At 40.2% G+C, this 12,797-nt stretch overlaps 1 protein-coding gene across 4 annotated transcripts in view; it reads left to right on the top strand.

The window, feature by feature from the left end:
• The window catches only part of IFT81 (intraflagellar transport 81), a 72,800-nt gene extending 63,889 nt beyond the window's left edge, over positions 1-8,911 (top strand). For all 4 annotated transcript variants that reach the window (XM_075898600.2, XM_006135167.3, XM_075898599.2 and 1 more), the window contains exons 15-19: positions 828-914; positions 1,445-1,516; positions 2,194-2,279; positions 6,355-6,400; positions 7,367-8,911. In XM_075898600.2, coding sequence (XP_075754715.1) covers positions 828-914; positions 1,445-1,516; positions 2,194-2,279; positions 6,355-6,400; positions 7,367-7,549 — 474 coding nt within the window. In that variant the 3' untranslated portion in view covers positions 7,550-8,911. The remainder of the gene's footprint in view (positions 1-827; positions 915-1,444; positions 1,517-2,193; positions 2,280-6,354; positions 6,401-7,366) is intronic.
• Positions 8,912-12,797: the final 3,886 nt, after the last annotated feature.

Genomic DNA, 12,797 nt, shown 5'->3' with positions numbered 1-12,797 from the left:
CAGCAATATAACCATACTGTCAGACTGAGGTTTTTTTCCCTCACCATAGTAATTCTATGATAATGAGATCAGAACAAAACAAAACATAATTAAATAGTTATAACTGAACACACCTGTACCATCTTATGTACCGATCCTTGATGATGGGCAGATGTATCCATTTGCTTTTACAGGGCAGTAAAAAAAAAAAAATGTCATCCAGACCCTCAACTTGTGTATACTATCCCAATCAAGTAAATAGAGCTCTGCCTCTTTTTTCCAGTTAAAGGTCTAAACACATTCTTTTCATAATTAATTTTAAAACAAGTGTCTGCAAATGCAGAACTATACAGGATATTTTATATACAAGTAACCAATATATGCTCTTTATAAGAAGACCTATGGTATCTTATTGGTTGCTAAAAGTTTAAATGCAATATCAATTTTTCTTTATGCAAAGGCCAACCTTCTATTGCTTTATAAAGTAAATAAATGTTGACAAAACTGTTTTGATATGGAACATAATTGATCTAAACTATCTTGTAAGATTAATGTTTAAAGAGCAAGTAAAATGTTTACACATTGTGAACAAATTAGAAATTAAGTCCACCAAGTCCAAGACTAGATACAAATACGTAAAGGAAACTTGAATGTTATGTTGTAGTTTATACTGCTGATCTTCCAAAATGCAGGGCTAGAAGTGATATCCTTGTAATTATGCTCATGTTTGCTTGGTTTATGTAAGATGCTTTATGTTCCAATAGCTTGGACAAGAATTTACATGCTTAGGTCCATATGTTACTAAATTGGTATTTTCATTTACATGACCTTTGCATGTTCCACACCAGGAGTTAACCCAACAATGTGATGAAAAAAAAGTCCAGTATGACAGCTGTGCAGCAGGTTTAGAAAGTAATCGTTCCACGCTTGAACAAGTAAGATTGTTATTTCTATATATATAAAAATTCTAGGAGGTATAGAATTCATTATGGGATTAATTCCCCATATCCTGCCTCTTCAGGGGAAGGATGGCCCAAAAACTGGAGCACTGGTGGGAGATCCAAACTTAATTTCCAGCATTGCTACAGACTTTCTGTGTGAGCAGCCCCTGTCCACAGCTGCCCTTATCCACAGCAGGCGGAAGCTGCTTCAACCCCCACTGTTTACTGGTTAACTGAAACCAGAAAGCATTACCCATTTAGCATTAACGGTTCACATTCCTAGTACAGAATTCAAAGATTTTGATACCAAAGTAGTGAACAATGCTTTGCACAATAAGCAAAGAGAATTCAATTACTAATTCACATGAATGTAAGGGCCATTGACTGCAATCAGAATTCAGCAAACACAGTGATGGCTGGATGTTGCCCTAAATGCTTCCTGTTGTACTTCATACAATAATACTCTGTCTGCTGTAGACTTTCCAGGATGCTGCCCAATAAAATAAATTTTTTTCATGCTGCAGGAAGTAAAAGGGCTTCGTGAGGAGTGTATTCAGGAAGAAAGCAGCTACCATTATACTAACTGCACGAAAAGGGTAAGTCCACCAGAGAGAGTCTTAAACTTGTCACAGAGTGACACTCTTGCCCCTCTCCCAAGGGGAGCAGCCATGTCTCTGGAGCTTCTTGGGACCATGACCAACCCTGCATATCCTGCCATGCAACTGTGATTATACACCTACACCCTTCCCACCAGGGCAGTGCAGCCTCGCAGCTGGAGTCAGTAATAAACAGGTGTTGACCCTCCAGCTCAGGGATTGAGAAGGTGGTAGGGGGAGTCAGACCCTTCCTACTCAACTGGGTCCCAGCCCAGGGCCCTATTAGAAGTGGCACAGTCTACTGCTCTCTCAGCAGGGAATCCCACTGCAACACACTGAGCCACAATATCTCTGCCTGGGCTACTTCCTATCAGTCTTCGCTGGCTTCCTTTCAGGGTCCTTCCTCCATATCCCCTTCTGTGGCATGAATATCTCGCTGGCTGGTTTCCAGGGCTGTTCCTTCTGGCGGTTTGCCTGCAGGAACTTGGGCAATACCTCCTTTCTTCAGCAGCCAGCCCAGACTGAGCCACTCTCTAGGCCTTTATACCTGAGCTGCAGGTGAGCCTGGTTAAGCCCAGCTTTCCCAGTGCGGGCTGGTACACCTCATCACACTTGCACAGATGACAATATTTAAGGAAAGATGATATGTCTAAATTATGCTGTATGTTTCCTTTTAGAATCTAGAAGTACAACTTCAACGTGCTAAAGATGAGATGAAGACCTATGTCTCTCCAGATCCACAAGACAGAAGAAAATCAATAAGGTAAATGTTCTTGTCTGCCTCTTGCATGTTAATTCAGAGGATAGTTAAGACTGAAACTGAAGTTATACTTTTTTTCGTTAGTATGTGAACTGGAAGAAGGAATTCATCATCTGAGTTTAAAAATAACATTCAAAAAATAAGTTCCTACATCCAAAATATATTGTTGTATGCCCAGGAGTTCTCTCAAGCATACCAAAAACCTTTCCCTTTGTGTTGAATATTATAGGCCAGACAGTAGCTTTTAACTCCAAGCTCATGTTGGAGAAGGTGCAGAGATGTTTTGCTGCCGCCAAGCCTGAAGAGAAAGTATGGCTGAGTGAGACTGAGAGAGTCAGCCAGATTTCCTCCAGGGGTTCTTGAAAGTGCACATTGAAGCCATAAATCTATCACCTTTTTAAAGGAGTTCAGCACATCCTCAGATCCTGATCTAGCTAGCTCTAACATTGGTGTTAGAAAAGAGAAGTGCCTGTGCTCCATAGGAAAAATGTGTGTTGCTCCTTGTACCTTCTGATACCATCCACCCCATCAGACACAACTGGGTGCTGCTGGAATACAAATATTTATTATTAATAATAATAATAATTAATAAGTCACTTATGTGCAGAGAAGAAGTCAAATGTTGTTAGTACTCTAGATCTAAAATTAGGAACTGGTGCAGGAGAAAAGCAAGAGGGCAGGTTGAGGAAGAAGACAATTTAGTGAATGTAACTTTAAAACACAAACCAACCTTCAAGTGCTTCCCATCCCCTAACCTCATTGTATGTTTTATTCCTTTCCACCACTTGTCTGCCCTTATATGACTGGATGCTCTTTAGGGTAGAAACTGCATCTTCCACTGTGTATGGAAAGTGCAGGCTACCTAGGAAACATTACTGACATCTGTCTAAACATGGAATCAAGTAACTGGGCAAACAGAAGAGCAAATAGAGGAAATGCAGGAATTGAAACATATTGAGAGGAATTATGGGATTCTGGGCATTGTGAGTATGACTTGAATGGAACATTGCCACTTCCATTGCTGTCACTGTTTCACTGAACCTTTCCAAAACCTGAGAAAAGAAATTAGGCAAGATGATAGTCTATCTGAAATAATAAATGTTCTATTTTGACCATCAGTGAGTTCAAAAAGCATTCACATTTATTAGTATACTGAAGATTTTCATATGCGGGTATTTACAAAACGCAAAATAGAGAAATTGTGTTTCTAGAATACCTTTCAGAATGTGTATGTATTTTTACTGGGCATTGGAATGTAAACAGAGTTTAAAATGAACTATAAATAGAACAGCACTTTCCTAATACAGTATTGAACAAAAAATGTCTTTATTCTGACCCTCTTTATTGGATATAAACTCTATGTTCCATACAGTCAGTACTAAGGAATGTGAAAAGTTAATTTTGTTCTCTAAAAATAAAGGTTGGTTTTTTTTTCTAATTAAGTTGCATTCTTTCCAGTCATCATTATAAATAGTAAAGAAAAAGGCTACCATGGAAAAAAAGAGGTGTTTTTTATCATTGTTGTGCACTAAATGGCTTTACTTAAAACAAACAAAAATACATTCTGGGACCAGCTCCTTAGTCGTGCCTGAGTAACATTCAGTGTACTTAATAGGAAGGAGAAGATTTTAGGTGGCTTTCCACTCTTTTGAGCTGATGGGAATAGCCAGGAGCTAAATTGGCCCCCAGTACAACTTAGAGCAGCCTGATGACTGTTCTAATTTGCACTGAGGAGACACATCCTGAGTTGTTAGAGCACAATGTGCACCATCCACACACTCTCTGATCCCTAACACATCAACTCTGCTGAGAAATCAAGAGTTGGATTCAGATGGAAGGGAGCCTAAAGAATATACTGTAACTCAAAGATGGGGACTATGTAGGACAAACAGCATCATAGTGGATCCTCCACCCTTGCCTTATAATAGCCTATTAGGACAACCTGGTGTGGTTTATTGTATTTTATTCTTTTGAAGACTAGAATTTCCCCCTGCTGAGCAATTTTGGAAGTTCTTTAGATACTTGAAACACTGTTTTTCATGAACTATCTATCTCACTGTAGCTAAGAGAGCTTGTTTTTTTAATATCTCACCTATATTTGAAAAATATGTAAATATGGGCATAAAAGCATATCCGTATTTATTATGATTTACGTATCATATCCTGCTGTCAACTTTCACGTACATCAGAAGAATAGCTTCATCCACCAATGACAGCAAGAGGCCAAGATTTTTAATATTGGTTGTTCTACATCTATGTTTAGGCACTTTATTAAAAAGCCTGATTTTCAAAAGTGCTAAGCACCTAGCAATTCCTGTTGCAGATCCTTTGGAGTAGCAGGGTGCTCAGCATTTTGGAAATTAGGCCACCAGTGTTAGGTTTTGCCAAATATATATACAGGCAGTCCCCGGGTTACATGGATCCGACTTACATCGGATCCCTACTTACGAACGGGATGAGGCAACCCCGCACTAGCTGCTTCCCCCCAGCAGACTAGGGAGACGTGAAGCAAGCGCCGCCCCCCCCCCCCCCAGCAGACCAGGGAGACGCGAAGCTAGCGCCCCCCCCTCCCCCAGCAGACACCTCAGCTTGAGAATAAAGGACTGAGGGAAGTGAGGTGTGGGAGAATAAAACTGAGCTCTGGAGAAATGTTTGGCTAGAGTTTCTCCTACAACACAGGCAGTCCCTGGGTTACGTACAAGATGGGGACACTAGGTTTGTTCTTAAGTTGAATTTGTATGTAAGTCGGAACTGGCTCCAGATTCAGCTGCTGCTACTGAAACTGACCAGGGGCTGACTACAGGAAGCCGGAGGCAGAGTTGCTCTGCCCCCAGCTTCCTGGAATCAGCCTGATCAGTTTCAACAGCTGTTGAGTCTGGAGCCTGGGACAGAACAGCTGGGGCGATGCCCAGTAGGTTCCCACAGGACCAACCCGGCAGCACCCCAGCTGCTCTACCCGAGGCGTCCCGCAACAAAAGCATGGTCTGCTGGGAGGGGGGGGGCACTAGCTGCGCCCTCTTCCCCCCCCCCCCCCCAGCAGACCAGGGAGACCCGAGCAAAGCTGCACAGGCGGAGGGACCCTGCCACCCGTGTGGCTTTGCTCCTGTCTCCCTGGTCTGCTGGGGGGGTCCAGAAAAGCCGCTGGACCTCCCCCAGCAGACCAGGGACAACCGAGCAAAGCCGCCGCCTGGGCGGCTTTGCTCTTTTGCCCGGGAGCAAAGCCGCCCAGGCGGCGGGAGTCCCACTGCCTGGGTGGCTTTGCTCCCGGGCAAACGAGCAAAGCCGCCCAGCCGGCGGCTTTGCTCGGGTGTCCCTGGTCTGCTGGGGGGTCCAGCAGCTTTGCTGGACCCCCCCAGCAGACCAGGGAGACCGGGAGAAGCTTTTCTCGCCCCGGAGGACACAGGCGGCGACCCGTTTGTAAGTCGGATCCGCGTAAGTCGGGGACTGCCTGTATGTACCAGTTCTGACTTACATACAAATTCAACTTAAGAACAAACCTACAGTCCCTATCTTGTACGTAACCCGGGGACTGTGTGTGTGTGTGTGTGTGTGTGTGTGTGTGTGTGTGTGTGTGTGTGTGTGTGTGTGTGTGTAATATCAAAACCGAATACTGATCGCCTTGCACTCCTGAATCTTCCCATTTGTTCCATGGCATTTGTAAAGAAGTATGGCACTGAGCAATCTCAGAATATTGGCAACTTGAATGCACTTTTAAAAAGGCTCTCAACCATGCATTTTTCCAGAGGGGATGTGCATCAGACTTTACTTGGGGAACCCCAGAAATCAAACCTGCTCTGAAAGCTAAAAAATGACCTCATCCATTGGTGAACAACATTCTATGTGAACTACACAATTACAGGGGTCAAAGAAGACCTGGAGCTTGATGATAAAAATGTTTCTTCATCTCATGCCTTGGCTTTCTTGTTTCAGGGCCCTTAAGATTTTGATGGTATCCCTACATTGGCTATACATTGTAAACGTTCTGCCATTTTCTATTTCTTCCAATGTGTACGGTTAATCTGTCCCATAATTTAGAGCTAATTAAAATTATAATTCAGTTATTTTGCACCTTCCTTAGAGAACAATACACACGAATGATCCTTGAACAAGAGAACCTTGGAAAGGTAAGGATGAATTGGATTTTGTTTTTACTTGAACAAACATGTTACAGTTTATACTTTTATTTGGTTGTGTTCAAAACTGCTCATCTTTTTAAAAAGCATATTGTAGACCACAAAGAAAACTTGATTACCATTGGCACCAGCAACTAATCCCCTGAAACCTTCAGAGTTTGATTTCCTACAGAGTATACCATGAGCTTCTTATAAAAGACAGTCAAACAGCTTAACACAACAGCACATTCCTTGTAAACCATCTGGATAAGAAACTGAAACATAGATGTAACAAACTGTCAGCTTAAATCTGAAGTCATATATAAAGCAGCTTGTCAAAGTCAATGAATTTCAGAGCTGTCAGTCTTATTTTTATAAAAGACTAATGATTATCTTCAGTGTAGCTATATTAAGACAAGCTGTTGTCCAGGTTTAGTTAAATATGAAGTTCAGGCTAGTGAAGAAGAGCTTAGCCAGACTATTTCAACAAAAATGTTTTCTTTTTTTCCTTTATCATTTTCTCTGAGTCAGTTTGCAAGTGAATGTTAGCTAGCAGTTTGTCACTATAATCAAATTAATTGTAGTTTCTCATGTAAAAGTTTAATTTCAGGATATATAACTTCATAGTCAGACTATTACAGATTGCAGCTTGATATGGAAAGTCTCAGTCAAGAAGTGAGCAGATTGTTTTAAAATACACTTTTACAAAACAAATGAGACTCCCACAGAGAACTAGGAACACAGCTGGGTAAAGTTGCATTGTAGAAAAAGGGGGTACCTATTTTCAAGGAGCTGCAATAAATCTATCATACAAGGCACACACATCAAAGACTTTACAAAGAATGCTGCATGGGGTGTTTTCTCACTTAAATGAACATTAATAATGTTCTTTATTCGCATTAGGCTATCTATGTAAGGTAATGTTTTTCATGCTGAACCCTTTCAAAAATCTGAAATAACTTTATTTGTTTATAACAGAAACTACGAGAGAAACAAAAAGCTGTGCGAGAAAGTCATGGGCCAAATATGAAGCAAGCTAAAATGTGGCGGGATTTTGAGCAACTGATGGCGTGTAAGAGAGAGTGTTTTCTAAAGCAACAAAATCAAGCTTCTGTGGGTCAAATCATTCAGGAAGGAGGCGAGGATAGGCTGGTATTATGAATTTGTTTAGAATTCCTGCTTTTTACCTCATCATTTCCTCAGATCATTCCATTGAATATTACTTTGTTCTCTCACTGTCTACATAGGTTGCTTTTAAATTATTTAATTTCAGTGGGTAATGTAAGGGTGATATTAACTCCTATGCAGAGAGCCCTCTACACTATTTAAGTGCCAGATTAATGGCTTAAGTTATATGGAGGGCTTTGTGTGAGCCTTTTGCACTAATGTGAATTTCACTATAAAGCCTAGATACCTTCCCAAAGAAATTAAGGGAAAACTACCAGCTTTCTATGGCCTTGAGAAAGTATTAGAGCTGTTCTGCAGTAGCTATTATAGCCCTAACATTACATTTTTAAGGGCAAAGATATTAATTTCTAGTTAATTGTGTACCTTCTGGTCCACCCATTTCCTATCTTGGCCCTCTACTTCTTTCCTTGCCCCAATTTATCCACTATGTGCTGGTAAGCATGGAGTTATTGCAGAATTGAGCTCCATGCTATGCTAGAGTGCACATACCTTGTACAGTCCTAAACTCTCTTCTTCCTTGTACAATTGAGGTAACCAGTTGTGATGCTAGAAGATCCTCCATTGACCCAAAGGCAGAACAACATTTAAAAACAATTACTTGAATTTTGACCTTTTTAATTTTTCTTTTTAAGCGTGTGCTGTCTCCTAACTTGCCTGTGGCTGTGTGTTACCCTTATAAAAACTTAAACTGATGCCTTTTAAGAAATACAGGCCTAGAGTTTCCCCTGAACTGAAGCAGCTTTGTGCTGCTTTATTTATGCACAGTGATTCTAAAGCACAGAAAGATCATCCCAGAATAGGGACATCCTCCAGTGGTGTAGATTTGACCCAATTCTTCCTACATACATTCAGAAAAGGATTTGTGGATAAGACTTTACTGCGCCCTAACTAGTTGTCAAAATAGCCCCTGAAGGTCATTGGCAGCTTTCACATTGTTCTAAGGAACATCAAGGGATCCCCCTAGTGCAGAGCTGGCGTAGGATCTGAGGAGTGCAATATGGCTTGAAAATCTCCCTAACCTCTCCCGTGTACTCCTTGGCCACACAGACAGGGGTCAGAACCATAGAAAGTCAAGAAGACCAACATTCTTACAGATTTTCTTAGTTTCTTTTGGCCTGTAGAAAAGCCATTTGGAAATTTCTATCTTGTTAGAAATGAAATTGACTTCATTTTTAATAGTACCTTCAGTGTTACTTTGGGTAGCATATTTTAGCCTTCTCTGATATTTAACTATACGTACATTTGTTGCTTTTTGTGTGAACCCCTTTCCTAGTCTGTATTTGCATTAAATATATTTAACATAACTAGAAGAAAAATAAAATCTGGTTGTCTCTAGTGTGCCTTTATAATTTTTTTTAAAGTTCCTTTAGTTGACAGAAGTAATTGAAGGCAAGCAGTTTGCTGGACCTTAGAGGAAAAAGAGGATTGCAAAGCTCAGATTCACTTCACAGAGTTATCTCCAAATTCTCCCATGTCAACAAAAAGGGTTTGCAGCCAGGCTGAGAGAACAAAGTTTTCAAATTCCACTCATCCCTAAGATATGCCTAGAGACTGGGCACAGTCTCATGCATTGCCTTCTCATCCCTATGTGGGCCCTGCCCCTTTTGGTCTTCCTTCCCCTTCAGGACAGCTCAAGGGACTCTTTTTCTGCAACTGTACGCTAATCTTCTCTCCAAGGATAGGTAGATGCTGCAAAGGGTTAAGCAGCATTAATTCCTATATAGATTTTCACTGGTTTTAGAGAGAATCCTGCTGAGAAGGAGGTGGACCTTCAGTAGATTTACAGCGAGCTAGAATAGCTTGTTCTTACCACCATTTGCTTCTTCCAAAATTTAAGTGCCCTATATGGCAAAAGAAGTATTGTCTTAAGATAAAGTCACTGGACTGGAACTATATCAAACAGTGTGCTAGATGCAAGCTCAACAAAACGGCTGCAGACTATGTGATATGGGGAAACCCAGTTCCAGGAATATCTTGAGATTCTTTTCTTGCTAGCCCAGTATTTATTAATTATTATTCTTATTGTTACATTAATTTACAGTGCTCTAGTGCCAAAATGAGCTGAAGACAGTTACTGCAGTTACATACTTGGCCTTTTGAGGATGGGTTATAGGCATCTTGTTGAATGCTTGTCATCAACAGTGAAATAGCATGGCCATCTAGACAGAAGATATATTAGGGGGAGCCTGGGATGATCTCCAGAAAAGGGGCATTTGGATTCCTTAGGAGTCATGTGCAATGGTGAAGGATAACACATGCTACAAATCCACAGAAAAGGGGGAAGGGGAAAGGATGGGGAAGGAACATGCACATGAAACAATAACTTAACAAAATCTGAAACTCTAAAATCATGTTGATTATTCACTAAACCATTTAGAGTGACATTCTTTATTATATGGCATTGCCAGTTACCCAGTACTATAGTTGTACTTTCAAAATCTATAAGAGTAATGTACAGTCCAACTGGCTGTATTTTTTTTAATGTTGTGTTGCCCTGAGAGCAGAATCTTTTTCTTTTTAAAAACAAGTTACTTATAGCTCATTTAAGTTTATGTGATAGTTGCACTCATTTAATTAATGCTGCATCATTCTTACATCATTAGAATGATTTGCTGAGGTGAAGCAGAAATTCATAAGTACTTAATAAAAGACAATTGGAAAAACTAAAAAGCTGTTAAACAGTTATTTTTAGCTTTTATATAAGTGGACATTTAATAATGTAGCTTTCATAGATTCTGTTCTGAGGCTTTTCCAGCCCATTAGAGATTTGATGAGAGTATTCAAAAATCTTTGACTGATTCTGACAGTTGATACCTTCTGCTAATAACTTACAAAGAAGGAGCTTATTATCTTTTGCTCTATTTGAATTAATAGTTTAACTAGCTCCCTAATCAGATTATAAACACAATGTGAAAAATCATCTGCCTTTTACTTGTGAAGATACAAATAAAGCAGAAAAAAATTTAGTGAAATTCTGTGTTCCTGTACTTTAAAAAAAATATTTATATTAAGATACCAACTCTTGCTAATAGTTTAGACAAATTGCAAACATTGATTCAAGAGACCTAGTCCATATCTTTACCCAGAATAAGATCAGGAAATAATCCAACTTTAAAGGCTCTTTGTGTTCCATAGCATTGCATGGTTTTGACATGAATGTTTAACACTGATTCAGGGGATGTCCTTTTCAAGAGTTACAGGCAACTCCCAAATGAGTAAGCACTATGAATAGGGAAATCAAAAATGGGTATGAGCAAACTTATTTGGCTTGTTACATAAACAGTTAACACATTTATCATCTGGATTTCACATGATCATTTGTTTTAGTCAATATTAGCAGTTATCATTTTGTTTCTGCTTGAGCATTAATAAAGGAGAAATGTTAGAATACCCCCAAAAGGCCCAAATCTGCAAACACTTTATGTATAAACATATAACTTTACTTATAGGATTGGTATCATTGAACAATTCACATATGTAAAGCCGTCCACATGCTTATGTGTTTGTAGTCTTGACCTCTACAGAGCTTTATGTTTAAATATGTGAAATTTTTGGTAGATGAAGTTTAAAAAGACCTGAAAAAATCTAGTTTAATTAAGACCTTAACATTTTGTTCTAAAATAATTTAACTCAAAACATTTGTCACAGATTAACCTAATAAATATAAAATCAATTAAGGGTGTCTCCTGCAAATATCTGTATTTTAAAATATAGTATAATAGAAACATTTACTTAGTGACAGCTCAGTAAATTAAAAAAACATTGTGAGAATATCCTGTTTAATTGAAATGGATAGTATCATTCTCAATATGTATTATAAAATCTGTTCTCATGATGACCAGATGGCTCTGGGAACTGGAGATGGAATACAGAGCCTTCCACCTCTAGATCATTGTTCCATATCTTGCCCAAGTCAGAAGTAGCTGAACATCTACTTTCTAATAGCTGTCCTCAGCTCACCTAACAAGTTGGTGGTATCAAGCTGGTTCCTAAATCCCATCTGGGAAATTGGTGGTCCCAGATGGCAAATTTTGGCAGTCTTGTAGCCATTCTCACCAGCAGTGATGGCATGAGAGTGACAGGGCCATAAAGACCAAGTTACCCTCTTACCATTAGGTATCCCCTTGTGCCACATTGGCAGAGGTTTGGAAACATACCCTTCTGTATCTGCATTGTGGATAAAGAGAACTACAACCCTGATGTCTGTAAATCTGGCACCTTTAATTAGTTATGTATTTACCCAGATTTAAATGAGGAAAAAAAAGACACTTGTTTTCTGTGTGTCCAATGTTATTTATATAAGCAGATTTCCTGATGAAGGAATTTTGTTAATTCTGCAGATGCCTTTCAGTTCTGGCTTCTGCACCAGCCTCTGAAAAGCAATAAAATGCTACTATTTCCTTGAACATGTCAATGCATGTGTCAGCTTTGGAGGTATCTATTTCTCTAGGAATCAGCTGCATGAGGCAACACCCAAATAATTTAAGTAGTCTCAAAATTGTACCTAATTTAAAGTTGTTTTAATATGCAAAGGAAGGGGCATCTCCATCCTGAATGTGAGCGCCACACAAACCCAATATTTCTATCCTTGTGCTCCCTATATTGGTTTTGCTGCAGCCGTTTCCAAACACCTATCTATCTATATATTAGAGATTTGTGCATCTGTCTTTTCTGTGTCTGTCTTTCTGTCTGTGTCTGTCTGCGAGACTTTTAGTTCAAGAACTCTTCCTAAACGGTAAGAACTAGGACCACCAAATTTAATATGTAGCTTCCTCTTATCATAACTTTAAGCAAGGTCAGGGTTTGGTTGTGCCAAGAAAATGGGATGGGCCAGGAATGGGGTTGTTTTCCATAACATGGAAAAAGAAGGGGAACGGGCAAGAGGGATACGATACAGGCCACTGGGGACAGCGAGCCTGCCAGGGAGAGCTATATTGCAAAGAGGCCACTAGGGGCAGCTGCACCACCAAGAGGGAGGCCAGCAGAGCTGAGCATCTGCCATCTTTCCTGTCACCAGACTGGGTAAGTAGTCCCCCTACTCCTATCCCCTACCCTTCCAACCCTTGGCTGCAGCACTGGAAGGGGTTGGCGGGGAGACAGAAGGCCCCTAGTGGCCAGGGAAGGCTGGGAGAAGACAGAAGTCCCCAGCAGATGAAGGGGGGAGAGAATGCCCTCCCACCCTGAGCTCCTCCTCACTCCCCCAGCCTTCACTCTCTCACCT

The sequence above is a fragment of the Pelodiscus sinensis genome, chromosome Z (assembly GCF_052426305.1).
Source record: "Pelodiscus sinensis isolate ZL-2025 chromosome Z, ASM5242630v1, whole genome shotgun sequence".
Taxonomy (NCBI): Eukaryota; Metazoa; Chordata; order Testudines; family Trionychidae; genus Pelodiscus; species Pelodiscus sinensis.
This window is presented reverse-complemented; position numbering and strand designations above follow the sequence as displayed.